Here is a 22796-nt window from a genome sequence, read left to right as displayed (position 1 = left end):
CTTTATTGGCATAAAATAACAGTACAAGTTATACAATTTTAGGAAACAGTTGAAACACCTATAAAAATGTATGGCCAGGGTAAATGCTCTACATTGTTGCGGGACCTGCAGAGTGGATAAATATGAGGCCATCTTCCCTGTAGTTAGGGGGATCTCAAAGTTCAAGGGGGAGCAGGTTTTATTAGCTAGGCTGTATAAAGGGAGAATGGTGGGAGTGGGGACACGGGGATGACCATCAGATATGACATCACACCTCTCAAGTTCAAGTTAGCCTTTATTGGCATAAAATAACAGTACAAGTTATACAATTTTAGGAAACAGTTGAAACACCTATAAAAATGTATGGCCAGGGTAAATGCTCTACATTGTTGCGGGACCTGCAGAGTGGATAAATATGAGGCCATCTTCCCTGTAGTTAGGGGGATCTCAAAGTTCAAGGGGGAGCAGGTTTTATTAGCTAGGCTGTATAAAGGGAGAATGGTGGGAGTGGGGACACGGGGATGACCATCAGATATGACATCACACCTCTCAAGTTCAAGTTAGCCTTTATTGGCATAAAATAACAGTACAAGTTATACAATTTTAGGAAACAGTTGAAACACCTATAAAAATGTATGGCGAGAGAGAGAGAAGATTTTATTGTATTTAGCCATAGGCCATTACAAACCACAGACAGAGCACAATAAAACACAAAAATTGTATAAAATAAGATACAGTCCAACATTATAAATCCATAAAACCGAGGTTATGAACAGTTAAAACCGAGGTTATGAACAGTTAAAACCGAGGTTATAAATCCATAAAACCGAGGTTATGAACAGTTAAAACCGAGGTTATGAACAGTTAAAACCAAGGTTATGAACAGTTAATTAATTCACAACATACCCACTAAAATCAGTATTAGCTAGGAGCAGCGTTGGCCCGTATTTTCCTTGCAGCCAAGGCAAATAAAGCCATTCTATGGGATACATCAGCATTGGCATCGGCTAGCAAAAATATAATCTTCTCTGAGACTGAATAAAAGCTTAAAACTGATAAAATACCAGATAAAAATTTTGACCTAGGCTGGGAGTACAATGAGCAATTAAAAATGTAATGGGAGAGATCCTCAACAGCAGAAGAGCCACAAATACATAAACGCTGTGCCTTGGGTGTTCTGTTGTAACGGCCGACCAACACGGCCGTAGGCATTGATTCAAAGCGCAAAGATGTAAAAGCTGCTCTAAGGTTATGATTATCTATATTAACCAGATAAGGTGATCTAAAATGATCATTCTTAAATGATTTAAACCAGGTAGCAGACTGTGTTTTTAAAATGAAGTGTCTATCTAGCAGAGCATCATGCTTAAATACCCATTCTCTGAGATCTAAGTTATTTGTTGAGGAGCTAAGGAGGTCGTCAGGAATGGAATATCTTAGTAGTAGGTTATTGAGGAAGCAAGAACGATCTAAGTCTTTAGATAGCATTGAATTAAAGGCCAGTTGGCTGAACGAATCAGTGCTGCCCCTACAATAAAGAAACGTGCTATAGCTGATGCTCTGACACTAGCAGCCTTCACCGCATATTTGCAATGGGTGGACCAAGTTGCATTGTATTGGATATTTGTAGTGTTTGACTTGTTCTATCTCTTTGCCATTGATGGACCATTTGTATGGTCTCCACTTTTTAGAGAACACTAGGATTTTGGACTTATCATAATTCAGATGAAGCTTGTTGTTGGTAAAAAAAAAAGCAATGCAGCGAGACAACAGACGTCTCAAACCAACTCTAGTTAGCAACACTGTGTCATCAGCATAGAGTAGTAAAGGTACTTGTATTTTGCCTAGTTTGGGACTGTGGCAGTCCGTATCAGAGAGCTGAGCAGCAAGATGATTAAGAAAGATGTTAAATAAGAAAGGGGCTAGGATGCATCCCTGTTTGACACCCTTATTAGCGGCAATCTTTGGTGTCAAGTTGCCTGCTGGTGAGCATTTAATCTGGCAGGTGTTAAGAGTGTAAAGTAAATGAGCAGGAGGAGTCTCTTATCCATGTTTAACTGCTCTAGTTTTATCCAAAGAAGGTCACACCTCTCTAAGAATCACTGAAAACTCTGTGGATTTACCATAGAGTTCCAGCCAATTCCTGTCGCCAGAAAACCATTTTTAAAATTTTATTTTTATCCTGCTGCTACTCTGAGTGGCGGTGGGAAATGCCATCTAGTGGCATGGGGCTGGCAACCCTACTCCTAATGATAATCAGTTCAGATATCAGAATTTTCCCCTCTGTTTTTAAATGTATGCCATTTGCTGTTTGAGTGGTAAACTGGTGTGTCATCCAGTGAGTAAATGAGCTGATGAGTTAATATTCCATTAGAAACAAACAACAACAAAAAAGACAAGGTACAATTGTGTGATTTTGTTGGAGGCAAAACAGTATTGATGCTAAAAAAAACACCAAGTCACATGAAACAGTGATGGAACCACAAATGTAGAAAAGATTAAATGAATCAGCAGTGCAATACACACACACACAAAATATTTTGACAAGTAAGAATGTTTAAATTATTGTTTTTCCAGGATGTTTTGATGCATTCTGATATTGAATTGGATTGGATATTCAAAATCTCCTTTGCTTATGATATAGTCAATGTGAGTATGCTTGTGATGGAACTGCTTTCTTATAGAAGATTAAATCGAAAACACAAAATTATTGCTGTAGGGGTTGGATATTGGAAAAAAGCCAGAATGAGCATTAATAGGCTGTAATCACCTGTATTCATGTGGTTGAAATGAAGCGCTCTTTGTATGGGGTGGGAGGGAGGGGGGGAGATTTCATGTTTTACATCTGGTTGCTAGACCATAAAGATGCTTCAGCTCCTGTAGAAAATTTCAGAGCAGGCTAGATTGCACATTGCGTAAGTGATAAACATAAGAGTTTATCAGAACTGGCTGTCTGCTGGGCTTCTGAACACAACTGACAGTACTGCTTTTAATGTCTTTTAAGCTTAAATGGGTTCCACCTGCATATCGTAATCTCTGCTTCTCTCGTATATCTCATTTCATGCCTTCTTGATTACTTAATGTATGCAACATATTCAGACCTCAAGGGCACACAGAGAGATGCTCTCAATTGATAACCTTCAGTTGTGGAATTCTTCCTTTGGACTCTTGCAAATAGGCTAGCATTGGACGAGTTTTCTGTCTGGGTTAACTGGGAAACACATTTCTGGCTGTACATTTTCATGTTTTCCACTCCTTTGGGATGACATTTTTGAGGACTGTACTCAATCATGGGAATTTCCCTGTCAGAATTCAGATAAATAACACAAAGTTTGAGTCCAGTGGCACCTTTAAGACCAACAGAGTTTAATTCTGGGTATAAGCTTTCCTGTTTTGGTTGCAGATCAGTCACAGGGAAACCTCCAAAACAGAGAGGGGACAACTGGTGATCAAGGCATGGTAGAAGCAGAAGTTTGGCTTATATCTTGAGAAGAAATTGGGAGTCATAAATCAGAGACAGGCATGATTGATTTCCATTACAGCAGGGGCAATTAACAACACCTGATTTATGGCTTGCTAATTTATGTCTTTGGACAGGTAGGAGGTCACAGAGAGCAAATATAGGCTAATATTCTGACAAGGTGTGGGGTCTCCGCATTTCCAGTGCTGTTTTCACTTTTGAAGGAGGATTCATTGGAGCCAGGCCTGGTAGCAACCAGCAGGCAACTTGATAGCCTGCAACTTGCATGACATTGGCAGGAATGTTTCCTACTGTTCAGCAAACTGTTCATGAAAGCTAATGAGGTATAAGGGTAAGAGTTTCAGACTAAGATCTGGGAGACCCAGATCTGAATCACTACTCTGCCATGGAAGCTCACAGGGTCACTGTGGCCCAGTTGCACATTCTCAGCCTAACCTACTTCACAGGTTAGTTGTGAAAAGAAAATGGCAGACAAAAGAATGATGTCGGGTGTTTTGGTCCCACTGTACAGAAAGGTGGGATATAAATGAAGTCATTAAATAATATCGTGGGGAGCAGATAAAAGAATTAGTTTGTTGGTGAGTGGAAAGGAGAAAAGGAAGCAGGGAAAGGTGAGGCTATGGCAGCTGCCAGGAGGAGGAAAAAGGGAAATAGTGTGGGGAAAGGATACAGAGGAAAGAGAGGTACAACTGAGACTGGCAGCCAGCACTGCACACTTCAGCCCAGCTTGGGCACTGGCACTGCACAACTGCACTGTAGTGCTGTAGCAACTGTTGGGGAAGGGAAGGAAGATGGAAGGGGGGATAAAGGTAGATTGGCTTTTGGGTGGGAAGGAGAGAAAAAATGGGAAAAGGGGACAGGTTATGGGTGCTTTCAGGGAAGGGGAAACGTAGTGTCCCCACAAGTTCTTGTAGGTTCCCCACCTGTTTCTGAATGAATAGCTAAATAGTTCTGCTGGTTCAGCTGAACTTATGACCTCAAGGAATGATAGAGTGGCAGAAATTGGGAGACCCTGAGCTGTAGTCAAAGCCGCAACCCACCACATTCAACCAGTGAAATACAGTTGCCATTTCATATAAAAAGTTATGCTACCTGTCACAACAAATCTGTGGAATTAATTAAATACAAATCAAAACTGAGGCACTGGTATTTATGGAGTATTTTGCTCAGATGTACTTTTTGAGATTTACTTGCATACACTGTGGAGATTTTGTTGTGTCCTTTTTTAGGGTATGTTATTCATCCACAATAGCCCCCTGAATTCTCATGGCAACTTAAAACCTACCAACTGCTTAGTGGACAGTCGTATGCAGGTGAAACTGAGTGGATTTGGGCTGTGGGAATTTAAGTATGGAAGGAAAACCAGGGTAATAACAGAGGATACCAACTATGAAGGTAAAGTGCTACATACTAAGAGTTCCACAAAACACTGCCTCTACCATTCCAGAGCATTTTACTCCTGACATGCCAATGGCAATCTAAAGTCTTTCAAAGATATTCTATTGGCAGTAGGCGTATTCCACACTGGATAGCATAGTTGTCATGTGAAGAAAGTGTCCTGGGGCAAAAATAAGTATAATTTTCCTTAGAACTCTTCTTCACCTAGAAGTGCTAGCTATCAAACTCTGTAATATTATGAATTCATAAAATCCACCCCTAGTTCAATTGCTATCACCAGCAGGGCCATCAAGAAAAATTGTTAAATTGATATAGAGAATGCAGTTGATGCATTCACACAGTTGATTCTTATACGGGCAAGGATTCTCTGTTTTTTATACGTTGCTCTTGAGAGTGGCAGTGACAGTGGCAGTGGAATTCCCACTTGAAGTTTTCTGTGAGCTTTCCTGCCAGCCACATTTCCCTGCATTTCCTCCCATTGTACCACTGGAGAAATTTTGGAGGTCTTTTTTTAAAAATGGTAATTGCTATAGAAATTGCCATTTAAAAAACAACAACCCTCAGTGGTGTGGTGTGGAATAAGGTGGTGATGAGGGGTTACAAGAAGAAAAATGGTGCTGATGGGCAGGACTTCGAAAATGTGTACCTTCCCACCCTGACTGTGTGTTAAGTAGCTTGGGCTGTGTTTTGTCTGTAAAGATTGCAGTAAAGCAGGTGTGAGAATGTGAGAATGAGCATGCTGTGGTGTGAGGATGAGCGTGCTGAGAACAGGCAAAGCCTGGAGAGCAGAGAATTAGAGGACAAAGTTGTATGAATGCCCCCCAAAGAGCAGTCCAGTTTGGAAGAAAAGGGAGGGGGAGGCATTGCTGCGAATTCCCATTAGATATTCTGGAAAAATTAGCTCTGAGAAAGGTGCCCTGCTGGCAATATTAAAATGATAACTGTCTGCTTTACAGGGGTCTTACTAGTGGCACCTGCTGTTGACTAAACAAATAAGCATCTGTAAAGAATGCAAAAAGGAAAACGAAACCATCTGAGAACTACCAAACAGACCAGGCATAAAACAATATGATGCATTATGCCTTTTAACAGATAGGGTGTGTTAACACTTTTTCAAATATTCACCCTGAATGTGGTTCTACCTGGACTTCCCACCATTTCACTCTGTGCTGTCTTGTTACTGTAGATCTCTATTGGACAGCTCCTGAATTACTAAGAATGGGGGAATACCCGTCCCAAGGAACCCAAAAGGGGGATGTTTACAGCTTTGCTATTATTATGAGGGAAATAATATACAATCATGAAGATGGCCCGTTCAAAGAACTGGAGCAGACTGCAGAAGGTAGAATTTTGTTTACCACTTTTTGAGCTGTGATCTGTGAATTTTTTCTCTCCTTCCAGATGGTTGGAGAGATTTGTAAGGACTGAACACTGGTGAAGTGTAGAGCTGAAGTGTGTGAAATGTGCATTTTACACATATCTAGCCCGGTCCCTTCCCTGAATTCTCACAGATGCACCTAGCAAGAGACAACAGGAATAAATCATGTGTTGTTGGACCTGTCGGCAGCGTACGACACGGTCAACCATCAGCTACTGATCCAGTGCCTCGCTGACACTGGAGTCCAGGGGCTTGCCTTGCAATGACTTCCTCCACAGTCGGGGACAAAGGGGAGCAGCTATCCTGAAGGCACCCACTGGAGTGTGGAGTGCCCGAAGGGGCAGTGCTTTCCCTGATGCTATTTAATATTTATTGCCCGGAGGCATGGGCTGGGATGTCACCAGTACACTGATTACACCCAGCTCTATCTGTTGTTGGGCGGCCAGTCTGACTCCAAACCAGAAGATCTGGACCAGGCATTACAAGCCGTGGCTGGATGGCTTAGACTGAGCCGACTGAAATGGAATAGGATGAAGACAGAGATCCTGTGCCTGAGCCGGGGTGGGTCGAGGGTTGGGATCCCACTCCTGACCTTTGATGGGGCTCCGTTGGTGCCAGCACCGGAGGTGAGGAGTTTGGTAGTGCTTCTGGATGCTTCCTTAACAATGGAGGCCCAGGTAGCAGCCACTGCCAAGTCAACCTTTTATCATCTCCAACTGATCAGGCAGTTAGTTCCCTTCCTTGAATGCAATGACTTGGCAACAGTGATCCACGCGATGGTCACCTCGAGACTAGACTACTGTAATGCTCTCTACATGGGGCTGCCCTTGTTGCAGATCTGGAAGCTACATCTAGTGCAAAATGCCGTGGCCAGGCTTTTGATGGGCCTCACTATGAGGGAGCACATTGAGCCTGTGTTGAAAGCATTTACTGGCTACCAATAGCATACCAAATTTGCTTCAAGTCACTGGTTCTTACCTTTAAAGCCCTTAATGGTTAGGGGCCAACTTACCTGAGGGACCACATTTCCCCACACGTTCTCCAGAGATCACTGTGGTCAGGGTCCCCAAATCGACTGACCCTCATGGAACCTAAAGATGCCAGGTGGCTATAACTAGGGCCAGGGCCTTTTCAGTTGTGGCTCCATACTGGTGGAATGAGCTCCCGGAAGAGATCAGGGCCCTGCGGGACCTTATGCAGTTCCACACGGCCTGCAGGACGAAGCTCTTCCACCAGGCCTTCAACTAGGAGCCACCCCCCCCAATAATTAATTGCGAGCCCTGCCCTTTGGAGTCATTAACAACAGCCTGAGCTGGCCACATAAGAAGAAACAGATTGAGGAGTGGATCAATAGGATAGGACATCAACTTGCTGCCACCATCGCCAAACATCCCAGACCAATTGTAGTAGCACTTTACATCATCTGGATTGTTCTTAGAAGGTTTTATGATTGTTTTAATTGTTATTTATGTGTTTTAATTTCTGTAAGCTGCCCTGAGCTTGCTTCGGCAGGGAGGGTAGGATATAAATTTGATAAATAAATGTTTGTGTGGGGGGGAAGAGACATCAGAATACTCTAAGAGGTTCTCTGTAGTTTCCCCATACTCTATCAGCAAATGACAGCAAGTTAACTAGAAGATACACCACAAGTTTCATGTCAGGGTTAATCCCTGTAAAGGTCTCAACCTAAGTAGAGATAGGCATTTTTGCTGTTCAGTTAGGTTAGTGGTTCGTGGCTGAACCACAAACCGAACCATGAACCGTCATGAGTCGATATGCCAGTTCACAAACTTAACTGGTTTGTATAGGTTTGTGAGCCATTTAAAGTTTAAAGCCCTGCTTTCTGCTTCCTGTTCTCTGCCACTTTGAAGTGGAGGGGAGCAGATCAAAAGGGTTTAAATGGCTGGGAGCCATTTAACCTGTGGAAAGCTACAGCCAGCAGACAGGAAGGTATGAAATGTCCTATGGGAGGAACTTTACCCTTTCCTTTCTGCTGGCAAGGAAAAGCTCTCCTGGATCTACCCCCAAAATCTCCAGGTATTTTCCAACCCAGACTTGGCAACCCTATTTGCCCATCTTTGCTTCTAAATCTATTGAACTAAATGGCTTAGGAGGTTGTAACTCTGCTTCAGATAGCACAAGAATCATAAAAACAGAAAACTGATTCTCAAAAAACTGTAAGTAGTGCTTGTGGCATTATTTATAAAACATGCATGGGACGGAAAATCACAGTTTTCCTTCATCCCTCTGTTCTTCGTACCACACTTAAGATTAACATAGTTAGGCCCAAAGGTTGTTTCTAATGTATATTCAAACACAACAATGATTATCCTAATAAACAGAATTATTTAAAATATGAGGAGGTACAAGAGTACAGCAGTGGGTTTAGAAAAGGCCTTGCCCAAAGGTGTGGCTTCAGAGATAGGCTGAGGCCTCTTGGAGCATTCCTTTTTCTCCTTAACTGGGGGGTGATGGCTATGCTTACCAACTGCTACTGCAATTACTCACCTCCAAGGGCAATCCTAAGCAAGGCTGCTCAGAATACTAAGGTCTATTCAATGAGATGTACTCTCAAGATAGTGTTCTCAGGATTGCACTGCCAGTCCTGACCAGTGTTCCCTCTAAGCTGAGTTAGTGTGAGCTAGCTCGCAGTTTTTTAGCTTCTGGCTCACACATCTTTGTCTAAGCTCAGGAAGGAGCCAAATCGCTCACTCACAACTTTAATGCCAGTAGCTCACAAAGTAGATTTTTTTGCTCACGAGACTCCACAGCATAGAGAGAGCATTGGTCCTGACACCAAAGGCTGAAAGAGTTTAAAATTAAAGGAACTGGAAATAAAATGAATACATTCTGATATCTGATATCTGAACATTTGTCAATTCCAGATATAATAAAGAGAATCACGGATCCTAACTGTCCTGTTCCATTACGCCCTCCTCTTTCAGCGGAGAAATGTAATGAAAGGATCTTTGCACTCGTGCGGGCATGTTGGGATGAATATCCAGTGAAGAGGCCACCTTTTTGCTACATGAAGAGAGAGCTGAGAGAGGCCAGTCCAGAAGGGTGACTCTTTTTATGCTTGTAGAATCATATCTGCATGATTGTTAGCCTTTCCATCTAATTGTCAAGGTTTGATACTGAAGGTTTAAAATAAATAGCACAAGGAATACATATTAGTATGCTGACTTGAATTCCATGACAAAGGGAAGCAGGAAATAAATGTAATAAACAAATACAAATTATAATTATTAATACTCACGCATGCCTGCCTCCTTGACCAGTAAATGTTAGTGAAACTAATAACAGTTAACTGGAAGAAAGAAGACGGATTTTATTTTTTATTCTTTTTATTTTACTTCATTTATAACTATCTTTCTCCCCAATGGGGATCCAAAGTGTCTTACATTGTTCTCCTCTCCTTCATTTAACCTCAGAACAATCTTGTGAGGTAGGTTAGGCTGAAAGCATGTGATTGGCTCAAGTTCGCCCCCTGCAAATTTCTATTTCATAGCGGGGATTTGAACCTGTCTCCCAGATCCTAATCTGGCACTCTAACCATTACGCCACAGTGTCTCTCTGATCAGATCACAGGATAAAAAGATTGGCGTGATGGTGCCAGCAGTGTAGAACTGTTCATAGTGCCAGAATCAGTCAGTATTGTGTATTGTGATGTGATTGTGGAAAGTAATGTGACGTGATTAAAGTGTTAGACTAGGACCAGAGTGACCTGAGTTTAGGCTGTGAAATTCACTGGGTACGGATGCCAGCCTCCATGTGGGACCTGGGGATCCCCTAGAATTACAGCTGATTGCCAGACTACAGAAACCAATTCCCCTGGAGAAAATGGCTGCTTTTGAGGGTGGACTCTGGGGCATTGTACCCTACTGAGGTCTCTGTCCTCCCCAGGCTCCATCCCCAAATCTCCAGGAGTTTCTCTACTTGAATCTCACCACCCTACCCTGTCATCCCCCACCAGCAGCCAGGGGCGACCTGGCAACTCTATCACTGGGTAACCTTAGGACAGTCATTCTCCGTCTAAGCTAACTCACAGAGTTGTTCTGAGATTATAATGAGAAGAGAGCTATGTATGCTGCCCTCAGCTCCTTGGAGAAAGGGCAGAAGACAAAGTGATAGACAGTATCTTATATCTGACTATTGTTGCCAATGATTCATTAGGGTATAAAATATCTCATGGCAACATATGGCCTTTGGTTTGCCAGAATATTGCAAAATATGGTGAATAAACTGAGGTATAATTTTTAGCCAGTTCCCAACAGGATTATCAAGACTATGCAATAAACAGGCATTTTAAACAAAAACTGATGGGCTCATGGCGCAAAAAAGCAGTTCCAGAGACCACATTGTTTCCTTTTAAAAATAATACAAAGCCCTTTGGTAGAAAGGGTACGTGACTACTGTTTTCTTCAATATTTATTGTCTAAAATTTCCAAAAGCCATTTCAGCATCTTGGACAACATGGTGAATAAATTAGAAAAATATGCAAATCATCTGGAGGAAGTGGTTGAAGCAAGGACAACCCAGCTGGTGGCCGAGAAAAAGAAGACAGAAAAACTTTTATCAGCCATGCTACCTGGGTAATTAACATCTTTCAGTGTCCCCAAGTTCATATTTAGCAGAAAATGTCCCAAAATGTCTGACACTATAGAACAAAGCCTGTTCAGGAACAAAGGTCTCTCAATATATTGTAGTGCTCCCTGCCCCCGTCCCTGCAGACACTATCACTCAAACAACAAAATGCTGAATGGGATCTTGATAACAAGAACAAAGGAACAGCAATGTGATAATGACAAGAGTAAAAACCACTATTGCAGCACACACTATACTAAGATAAGAACAATTATATACTAGAACAAATTTAGAGTCCAGTGACACCTTTAAGACCAACAAAGGTTTATTCAAGGTATGAGCTTTCATGTGCAAATCACACTTTTTCAAATACATTGGAATGGTAGGTAAGGTTCAAACTTATAAACAGGAACTTAACAGCAAATTAGCATATAACATGATGATGTTTAAGATATGTGAAGTCAGAACTAAAGAACAAGGTAAGGTTACAAGGTCAACAGTTGTAAAGCAATCAATATGTCAAAATAGCAGATAAATGTCTAAAGGGGTATTTTCTAACTGTGGGAAGCAAACCGAGAATCTTCATCCTCTCTTCCCAGGCGTGGAGATCACTTAACGGCACTTTTTGAGGTTGGATGCAGTGTTATGTCAGCAAAACATCCCAATATTCCCTGGATTACATCCAGTATTCTAATATACTATTCTGAAAAAGAAATACACTAAAATTTCAGAATAGTATATTAGAATAGTGAATGTAATGCAATCTGTTTGAATGTATTTGAAAAAGTGTGCTTTGCACACGAAAGTTCATATCTTGAATAAACCTTTGTTGGTCTTAAAAGTGCCACTGGACTCTAAATTTGTTCTACTGCTTCAGACCAACACGGCTGACCACCTGATCGATATACATATATACTAGGTTTTTTAACTCTGTTTTGGGAAATTACTGGAAATATGAGGGGTGGAGCCTGAAGAGGGCAGGGTTTGGGGGAGAGGAGGTCTTTGTTGGTGTATAAAAGGCCACAGAGGTCTGTATTCAAAGCAGCCATTTTCTCCAGGGGAACTGTAGTCAGGAGATCAGTTCTAATTCAGGGAGATCTCTAGGCAACAGAAATCTGAGAAAATGGAAGCTTTGGAAGGTGGACTATGTGGCACTGAAGTCCAGGGGTCATTTCCTGCAGGAGCGCACAGGAGCAGAGTTCCGGCAGTAAAGAGCCCAGGGGGCGGGAACATGCAACAAGCCCCACCCCCTGCTCCCAGCAGCCCTCAGTCAAAGCAAGAAGCAGCCAGGTAAGCTGCAGAGCCCCCCCCAGGCCCCTGGTCCAAAACAGTCCAGTGGCACCTTTAAGACCAAGTTTTATTCAGGTACAAGCTCTCCCTCCTCTGCAAGGACAGATTTGCATGTCCCCCCCCCCAATAGCTGGCAATCCAAAAGAGTCCAGTGGAACCTGAGCGGTGGGTGTTGCCGTCTGACACACTTCCGGTGATGTCAGGGGGTGTGGCATATGCAAATAAGTTATGCTAATGAGTTATGCTAATTAGCTCCTGCACCTCTTTTTTTTATTTATTTATTTATTTATTACTTTATTTATTTATTTATTTATTTATTTATTTATTTATTTTTCGTACTTATACCCCGCCCTCCCCCGTGGGGTACTTCATAACAGTGAAAATATGATAAGTGCCTGCAAATTAGATTTGACCAATGTCCTTGTTTACCACAGATCCTGGGCATCAATGTGTTGAGATAATATGTGATTACTCTTCAGGGTATCTTATATTTTGAGCCCACTCACTGTTATTATAAAGAAGCAAATGGCTTTGGAATCAGGTGTGACATAGCTGTGACTTTTTTTTTGCTATATAAAAAAGTGGCTATTTATCCTAGGTTGCTATAGTTGGTACACTGTAGGAGAACAGTAGAAAACAGCAAGAGACCAGTAGCACCTTAAAGACTAACAAAATATGTGGCAGGGTATGAGCTTTGGCGAGTCACTTCTCACTTCTTCAGAACAGTGAATACACTTTTTCTTTTGCAATGTAATGTTGAACATATCTAAAAACAGCTCTATGTTGGAAATCTCATAGGCTGGAAGAAGTCTCTTTGGAAGAAGGTTGAAGCCATGCCACTAACTCTACCAAAAACTGTAAAATGGCAATAGTATTCTGAAAACCAACTTTGCATTTCTTCTGAGGTGATGCAGAGTAGATGGAGGATATTTCTCTCTCTCTCCCCCCTCCCCTTCTGTTCCAGCTTCATAGGAGAACAGCTTGTTGCTGGGAGATCAGTGGAACCTGAGAGCTTTGATTCAGTCACCATTTTTTTCTCAGACATTGTTGGTTTCACCAAATTGTGTTCTCTCAGCTCTCCACTGCAAGTTGTCAGTCTCCTCAATGACTTATACAGCTTGTTTGACAACATCATTGAAACCTTTGATGTTTACAAGGTAAGGAAAAGAGTTTTCATTGCAGGGAATAAAAAGGTCTAGTATTAAGGGCTTCTGTTTATTTTATTGCTATTAATCCAAGGCCTGGTTGACCATATCATATGTAGGCTTGCCAGCTCTGGTTTTGGAAATCCTGGAGATTTGATACAGAGAAAAATCACAAAAACTGAGAACATGGTGTGGGAAGAATTTTATGTTCAATCAAAACTACTTCCATCCCTTGTGCTGAGACAGATTATAATGCTTCATTCTAAATTCTCCTAGAAGATTAACCCACATAATCTACATTATAAATAATATGGCAAAGGAGACAGAAGGAGAGAGGGCAGACTACTATACCAAATGTTTGGAGGTCTATCAGTAATTTTTGTATAGCCCACAAAAATAGAAAAAAAAATCTCCAGTGCTATCAGACAACAAACCCCACTCCCCTGTAGGCCATTTTCTATTATAAAAGGAAAGAATAATTTCTTCCCTACATCAAGTTTCTTCCAAATGCTGCACCCCATTTTATTGCACTTACTGAGAAAGACTGCTTCAAATTCAGAATTAGGAAGGGAATATGGTGGAGAATTTAGATCCTGTTGAGTTTCCCTTTACCCCTGAGGCATTTAAATGACAAGAACAAACTTAGACCCACTGGAAGTTAAGCATACTGAACACATGGTAATGCCACCATGCTTCTTAAAATAGATGTATGAAAGCACCCAAAGCTTGACAATTTCTAAATAAAATAATGAGGTTTCATTGTCTATTCCTACTCATACCTGACAAATGGAGCTTTGATTCTAACCATCTCATCCTTTGCCGTCCCCGTCTTCTTTGACCTTCAATCTTTCCCAGCATCAGGGTCTTTTCCAGTGAGTGCTCCCTTCTCATTTGGTGGCCAAAGTATTTGAGCTTCAGTTTCATTATCTGGCCTTCCAGGGAACAGTCAGGGTTGATTTCTTTGAGGATTGACTGATTTGTTCTTCTTGCAGTCCAAGGGACTCTCAAGAGTCTTCTCCAGCACCATAGTTCAAAAGAATCTATTCTTCGGCGCTCGGCCTTCCTTATAGTCCAACTCTCGCAGCCATACATGACTACTGGGAATACCATTGCTTTGACCATGCGGACTTTTGTTGGCAGGGTGATGTCTCTACTTTTTATCATGCTGTTTAGGTTCGCCATCGCTTTCCTCCCAAGGAGCAGGCGTCTTTTAATTTCATGGCTGCAGTCACAGTCTGCGGTGATCTGGGATCCCAGGAACGTGAAGTCTGTCACTACTTCCACAGCTTCCCCTTCTATTTGCCAAGGAGTGATGGGGCCGGATGCCATGATCTTAGTTTTTTTGATGTTGAGCTTCAAGCCCACTTTTGCGCTCTCCTCTTTTACCCTGAGCAAGAGGCTCTTTAGGTCCTCTTCACTTTCTGCCATTAGAGTGGTATCGTCTGCATATCTGAGGTTGTTGATCTTTTCCCCAGCAATCTTAATTCCCGCTTGTGATTCATCCAGGCCAGCATTTCGCATGATGTACTCTGCATATATATTAAATAAGCAAGGTGACAATATACATCCTTGTTGTACTCCTTTTCCTATGCTGAACCAATCAGTTGTTCCGTATCCGGTTCTAACTGTCGCTTCTTGGCCCTTATACAGGTTTCTCAAGAGACATGTGAGGTGGTCTGGTACTCCCATCTCTTTAAGGACCTGCCATAGTTTGTTGTGATCCACACAGTCAAAGGCTTTAGCATAGTCAATGAAGCAGAAGTAGATGTTTTTCTGGTACTCTCTTGCTTTCTCCATAATCCAGCGAATGTTGGCAATTTGATCTCTAGTTCCTCTACCTCTTCGAAACCCAGCTTGTACTTCTGGCAGTTCTCTATCCACGTACTGTTGAAGCCTAGCTTGTAGGATCTTGAGCATGACCTTGGTGGCATGTGATATGAGTGCAATTGTGCGATAGTTTGAACATTCCTTGGCATTGCCCTTCTTTGGGATTGGAATGTATATTGACCTTTTCCAATCCTATGGCCACTGTTGCGTTTTCCAAATTTGCTGGGAAATTGAGTGCAGATACTGGACTCCAATCTAACTGTTTTGGGAAAAGTTGCACAGTTTTTCCACTTTGGTACCCAATAAGGAAAACCCTAATTGATTTCAGGCTGACATCTGCTGCTTGGAAAGCATCTTTGGAGATAATCATGAGGAAAAAGATGAAATGTTATTTTCATTAAGTTATATTTTGGTGTCAAGCAAATTTATAGGCTGTGCCCAAAGGGAAAGGAAAGGGCTGACTTTTCTAAATAAGCCATTCCCATTTGAAGTACTGAAAACAAAGTATTTGTCATCTCCGTTTTACTTATTACAGAGTTAGTTGTAGTTGCCACTTATATGCATTGCTATTGCACATCATCATACTTTTTGTTCTTATTGTGCAAATTATGTAAACACTAATGATTAATTTGTTAACAGGTTGAAACCATTGGAGATGCCTATATGGTTGCCAGTGGCCTCCCCATCCGCAATGGGACCAAACACGTTGAAGAAATTGCTACTATGTCTTTGCACTTTCTCAGTGCAATGATATCCTTCAAGATTGGGCACATGCCCAATGAGAAACTGAGGCTACGTATAGGCATTCATACAGGTAAATGGCATTAGTCTACTCTGTATTTGGTTTCTTACTGTCTTGATAGTTAGAAATTTGGCAGCCAACATACAGTTCACTGACATATGCAAGTATTTGAGTGGAAATATCCTTTGGAGGCAAAAAGATTCTCAGTCCTAAAGTGTGATTAACTTCTTTTCTTTCCTTTATTGAGGAAGATTTACTGAGACAGAAGTTTTGTACAAATTAAGATAAGGTCCACCACCTCACCCACCCCAAGACTGGTTGAGTCTATGTGTATACAATTGCATACTTGGTGCAATATTTTTATGAAATGATAGGTAGACTTTTTAAGTAATAAAGCTGATATTTATGAAACTTTTGAAAAGTGGACAGGAAAGGAAAACAAAACCCACAGAGATTCTCTTATTTAGCAGCCATTATTTCTTAGAAATAATTCTCAGAATAACAATATTTATGCCTCAGTTGCAGGGTTTTCAGGCCTAACCTGGCAACCAGTGGGAGACTCGGGTGAGGGAAGATAGGTGATGGTAGAAAGCCCCTCAAATGATCACACCTTTCTACCATCACATTGGTATAGCCATAGAATGGTGGTTTCCTACCTCTCTAAGAGTCCTCTCTAGGAAATTGCTGACAATTCTATGGTGTTACCATAGAATTTCTGGCAATTCTTAGGTGTGACATCACTTCCATATTTTCCCTGAAAGTAATGTGAGAAAGGGAGAAGAGCTCAGGGCTGATGGAAGGGGAGATTGAGAGTGAGGATGTGTTTGTATCAGGGAGAAGTTGTATTAAAGAAGGGAGAAAAACATGGCAGTAGAAAGAGGATGACATACATTTCCTGATCATGGAGAAAAGGGTGATGTTCCAGTAGTCTCATGATTTACAGACAACTTTGGAGCAGGAGGAAGAACTAACAGGAAAAAAGCTAAGAGAGGGAAGAACCAAGACAGGGAAGTAGTTCTGTAAGCAGTCTTTTTGTGTGCCTTTTCTGATTATATGATCATGAAATGAGAATTACTTCATCTCTAGCTACTCTATAGAGATATACAAGATGCTTTCTTTGTAGTTTGAGAGTAGTATTTTTCATGTCCATTAGTGTGCTTACTAAAGATACAAGTGAGCAGAAATTAGCCTTCCAAGAATTTATTCTTGGAGCTCTCTTGCAAGATGCCTGTGTTTTATGCTAGCTCACAAGAACTTTTCAGTGAATTTCTTCATTAAAACTGATTTTAAATTTTATAAACACTGATCATTCTTATTTTATTTTTGGAGTGATGCCTTGGAATAACTGACAATTCCTTGATCCTTATTAGGGTTCAGAATCATAGATTCATAGAATCATGGAATCATAGAGTTGGAAAGGGCCATACAGACCATCTAGTCCAACCCCCTGCCCAATGCAGGTCCAACCTAAAGCATCTCTGACAAATATGCATCCAGCCTCTTCCTGAAAGCTGCCAGTGAAGGGGAGTTTACCACCTCCCTAGGCAGCTGATTCCACCTTCAAACCACTCTGACCATGAAAATGTTTTTCCTGTTATCCAGCCGATACCTTTCTGCATGTAATTTAAACCCGTTGCTTCGGGTCCTATCCTCTGCTGCCAACTGGAAGGGCTCCTTGCCCTCCTCCAAATGACATCCTTTCAAATATTTAAAGAGAGCAATCATGTCTCCCCTCAATCTCCTCTTCTCCAAACTAAACATTCCCAAGGCCCTTAGCCTTTCCTCATAGGGCTCAGTCTCCAGACCCCTGATCATCCTCGTCGCTTTCTTCCGCACCCTCTCGATTTTGCCCACATCCTTTTTAAAGTGAGGCCTCCAGAACTGCACACAGTACTCAAGGTGTGGCCTGACCAAGGCAGTATACAGAGGGTAACCCTAACCCTAACCCTATGACCTCCTGCAATTTTGATGCGATGGCCCTTTTAATACAACCCAAGACTGAATTAGCCTTTTTTTGCCACCACATCACACTGACTGCTCATATTTAGTTTACAGTCCACTCTTACTCCAAGATCTCTTTCACATACACTACTCCCTAGAAACGTATCCCCCATCCAGGTATATGTGCTTGACATTTTTGTGGCCCAGATGTAATACTGTGCATTTATTCTTGTTGAATTGCATCCTGTTCACAACTGCTCACTTCTCCAGAGTATTCAGGTCTGCTTGAATTTTAACTCTGTCTTCTTGGGTGTTTGCTACTCCTCCCAATTTGGTATCACCAGCAAATTTAATGAGTAGCCCTTCTAACCCTTCATCCAGATCATTGATAAAAATATTGAAATGTACCGGGCCCAAAACTGAGCCCTGCGGCACCCCACTGGGCACCTCCCTCCAATATGATGACATGCCATTGACCACCACTCTTTGGATGCAGTCCTCTAACCAGTTCCCTATCCACTGAAAATGAGACTTCCCCCCACCTCACCTCCTAGCATCTTTTATTTATTTATTTGTTTGTTCAATTTATACCCCACCCTCCCTGCTGAAGCAGGCTCAGGGCGGCTCTAGGTTGTATGTGTGTGGGGGGGAATTCAGGAGGATAGCTACTGCTTTTCAAAGAAACATTTTAAAAGTCATTTAAAACAGTCATAAAATAATAAAATAATACAGCATCAACAATAGTTTTTAGAGTATTGGACTAGGACCTGGGAGACTCCAGTTCAAATCCCTACTGTGCCAGGGAAACCTGTGGGGTGACCTTGGGCCAGTACCGCCTCAGCTACATCACAGCATTGTTGTGAAGATAAAAGGGAAGAGGGGAGAACCACGTACATCAACCCCATGCTCCTTAGAGGAAGGGCGGGATAAAAATGTACTTAATAAATAAATTAAAGATGATAAGCTAAAACTGGAATGAAATTATAGGTAGATATGTGGGTCAAATACCAACAAAATATCGTCATGGTAGAACTATGCATAATCATATATCCCTCATCAGAGTATTTACAGCCATACCTATTTCAGTTTGCTTTGTGCACTGTTCCAACACTTGGAGCAGATAGTGACATGTTTTAAAATATGCTTCCTATTGTTAAATAATACTGTGTTGGTAATGAGATGTATGTCTGCAGATTAATGAACTGTACATGATAAGCTTGCTGAGATTGTTTCTACTAATCAGGAATTTTCTGCTGTAAAGCAGTAGGGTTGCTTAACTTGTATCATAGCTGAGCAGGCCAAAAAAAGAAGGATATTAAAAGGAGTAGCAAAGCCAAAGTTACTTTTCATAAACAACAGGTAGATAAAAGAGCTACAAGATACCATTGATGATGTTCCAAACACATCTATCTTCAGTGCTGGATCAGGGGCAACATAGTTATATGAAACATATAGGTTATCTTTGTGGCCCATATATTACTCTCTCTCTCTCTCTTTGCTAGGACTGACATAGCTACACTGAGGCACCTCTACACTACATACATACAAGAACAGGCAGCCTTCCCCTGCCTTGCTTATCTTGCATCTATTTCTCATACCACAGATCAAGATTTGACATGAAAGAAACTGAGATGATGACTAAAGGCTCTATGTTACATTATGACGAAATAGCTACTCTTGTTAGGAGCTGTGATTAATTTGAAAGGAAGCAACCACTGGAAGAAAAATTATCTCAACTTAGATTAAAGCTTATTTTTGGTCACTATGTCTCTTAAAGAATATTGCAGAGCTGGAAGAAGTACAGAAGAAAGCAACCCAGATGATCAAGGGGCTGAAGCACATTTCTTATAAGGAAAGGTTGAAAAGTTTGAGACTTTTCAGTCTAGAAAAACAATGTCTAATGGGGGATATGATAGAGGTTTCTAAAATTATGCTTGGGGTAGAAAAAGTGGATAGTTTTTTCTCACTCTCCCATAATACTAGAATTCAGCAGCACCCAATAGCATTGTTGGAAAATAGATTCAGGACAAACAAAAGGATTTATTTACTTAAGAAATTTAAATATGGAATTTACTGCCAGTGGATGTAGTGATATCCACAATCATGGATAACTTTAAAAGGAATTTAGACAGATTCATGGAAGAGGAGTCCATCAGTGACTATTAGCTTAGATGGGTAAAGAGAAGGAATGGGCACAACCCAAATTATGAACCGAACTTTGTGACAAACTGGGCTGGTTCATGCAATTGCAAACTGTGATTAGTGCAATCGCGCTGTTTGCGAACTGGCCGCTAACCACCATGGGGTTTGTAGCAATTCACTTGGTTCGTAGGAGGATTCACATGCTGGTGCCTTCTTAGTTCACTGGCGAGTCATGCCACCACTGTGCAAATGAGCCTTCTGAGTTTGCTTGAGAGCTGTGCTACTTGAGAGAGCCACCACGGCTTCCACAGGGGGGGGAGTAAAAGGGATCACTGAACCGACTTGGATCTAAGAAATGCAAGCCAGTTCAGCAATGTCCTTTGCTCCCCCCTGGAAGCTGCACAAACCTAATAAACCTCAATCGGTTTGGTAAATGGAAAAGTGCATGGAGGTTCGCAAACCATGGTTTTTGAGACCCCATGAACCACAAACCACCACAAATCTCCATTTTTCAGGTTCGTGCTCATCCCTAGTAAAGAGAGCCTCTATGTACAGAGGCAGCAAACCTCTGAAACCCATTGCTAGGAGGAAACATAAGGCAAAGTCCTTGGCATCTATGTCCCATTTGTTTGGCTTTTCAGGGCAACTGGTTAGCTGTGTGAGACAGGATGCTGGACTATATGGACTACTGGTTTGATGCAGCAGGCTTTTCTTATGTTCTTATACTCTTATGTTCTTCAATCTTGTTGAATTGACCTTGGTTCTGGATTGTTTTTTCTTTTTTAATTTTGTATTTCATTTCATCTATCTGACCTGAAAGTAATATCATATAAATCATATTTATCACATTATATATTTTACTTTCTTTGATCCTATGGCTTAATCAGAAAGTAGAGTAAGATTATGCATCAAGTATCAAGGGCCTGATCTGATAAGCAACATTCAGGGTGATCTCATTTGCTTAATAGTTTATTCAGAATTAAGTCCAGCTGACTTCAAGAAGACTTACTCCCAGGTAAGCATGAATGGGATTTGTAATGTACTCCGCCATGACCACGTGCATGACCGTTGGGCCATGCGGTCAGGCCAAACAGCAGAGCTTCGCTTCCAGGAGAACAATAGTCCAGCTGATCCTAGCTCACACCTATCAGAGGGCCAGGTCTGCGGCCGAGAGCCTATGGGACTCTCGGCCACTGTAAATAGCCTATAGGGCCTTAGTGGGTGTGTTTTAGGTGGTGGGTTTCTGAGCATATTAGCCGGCCTGCGAGCCGGCTTACCTTTGTCTTGTTCCTGCTTAATAAAAGTACTTTTGCTGAAATCACTCAACGTTCTCAGTACTTTTCAGGATTGTACACTTGTAGTGTAGCAGGAGGATGCCTGAGTATCTTCAACTGAAGGAAAGTGCCTCTAGTGAGACAGAGATTGCATTGAATATTCATTTATATTTCTTAGTGAGAAAGTACAGTATGTTGTTGGGAATGTTGTATTTCTTTTGTCTGTGTAGCTCATGTCTTCCTTGATGCTTTCCTTGTTATTGTAGGGCCTGTTGTTGCAGGAGTAGTAGGGATCACGAGGCCACGATATTGCCTGTTTGGTGACACTGTCAATACTGCTTCAAGGATGGAAAGCACCAGCTTACGTATGTCATATGCACTTTTCTTAAAAAACAGAGATAACAGACAAGGTGAACTAAACCTTTTCAAGTAAAAGGAGTGAGCTCAAATCATGAAATGAAATAGTGCTAGCAGCAGACTGGGCAGAGTAAGATTTTAAAGATTCAATGGCTGGGCAGGGGGCAGATACAACTTGACTCTAGTGCACAAGCACATTAACGCATGGGCATGGCACAAAACACTTCCCTTCCATTCACCCATAATGGCCATCCAGACAGTAAATGATGCCAATGTGTTTGAGATGCAGCTATTCAATAACTGTACCCAGATCAGTTATGAGATTATAAAACTTTTTTACACACATTTATGGTGGTAGAAAGTGCTGTCAAGTTGCTGTCAAGTTGCATCTGACTTACAGAGACCCTGTAAGGGTTTCAAGGCAAGAGCATAGCATACCCTGGACTTCTTTGGTGATCTCCCATCCAATTACTAACTAGGGCCAACCTTGCTTAGCTTCTAAAATCTGTCAAGATCTATTTGCTAATGCGTTCTGCTTTGAAAACCAGTTCAAGGTAGCTTAAATGGGAAAGGGTAGTATTGAAGGTGTAACAGGCAGCTTCTGCCCTGCACCAGCGGTGGTCTTTCCTGAGAGAGGGACACCCCAAAACAACCTCTGAGCCTCCGCAAGCAGTGCCCTCATGAAGCCAGGCTTGGCTTAAACAGTGGCTTTTGCTGGGAGCCTAAGAGAATCTCATTTTGGCTTAAAATAGGCCAAGTGAGAACACAGGGCTAGCTGCACTGTCAAACATCATCCAGGCAAGCAATCCCCCCCATTCCTCTCATGTCAGCTCAGTCCATAAGGACTAGAATGGAAAAATCTTTGCTCTTGCCCCAGGCATCTCTTACTTACCAAATGGCCAGTCTTTTGTCTATCAAATGTACCAGCAGGCAGAGACAAAGAGCCACTGGTATGTGTCTTTGTCATGAACACAGTATGTTGCATGTTTCCTGCCACAAATCCTGTAATACCTGTATGTCAGGAAATACCTTCTGGATAATCCTCTCATTCCTGTCTCCATATCTTTGTCTAAAATATCTGCATTCTGTATACCTATGCCAGACCCATTCTGTATACCTATGCCAATGTCCATCTCCATTGTCTGGCACCTGGGAAACACCAGATCACACTATTCTTCCATAATGGGAATCACATCAACCCATTCTGAAACTAGCCACCACATTTCAGCATACCCTCTGGATACATTTGGGGTAT

General features: G+C 41.7%; 1 protein-coding gene across 1 annotated transcript in view; it reads left to right on the top strand.

Annotated features, from left to right (window-relative positions):
- The window catches only part of LOC107122702 (guanylate cyclase 2G-like), a 78939-nt gene that overhangs the window by 43931 nt on the left and 12212 nt on the right, over positions 1-22796 (top strand). Inside the window, exons 13-20 of the mRNA XM_015425833.1 lie at positions 2557-2628; positions 4690-4855; positions 6045-6200; positions 9122-9299; positions 10691-10831; positions 13078-13270; positions 15725-15899; positions 21451-21549. Of these exons, the coding sequence (XP_015281319.1) occupies positions 2557-2628; positions 4690-4855; positions 6045-6200; positions 9122-9299; positions 10691-10831; positions 13078-13270; positions 15725-15899; positions 21451-21549 (1180 nt within the window). The remainder of the gene's footprint in view (positions 1-2556; positions 2629-4689; positions 4856-6044; positions 6201-9121; positions 9300-10690; positions 10832-13077; positions 13271-15724; positions 15900-21450; positions 21550-22796) is intronic.

This window comes from Gekko japonicus, unplaced genomic scaffold (genome assembly GCF_001447785.1).
Source record: "Gekko japonicus isolate JY-2015 unplaced genomic scaffold, Gekko_japonicus_V1.1 scaffold2261, whole genome shotgun sequence".
Lineage (NCBI taxonomy): Eukaryota > Metazoa > Chordata > Lepidosauria > Squamata > Gekkonidae > Gekko > Gekko japonicus.
The sequence above is the reverse complement of the archived record's forward strand: the minus strand, read 5'-3'. Positions and strand labels throughout refer to the sequence as shown.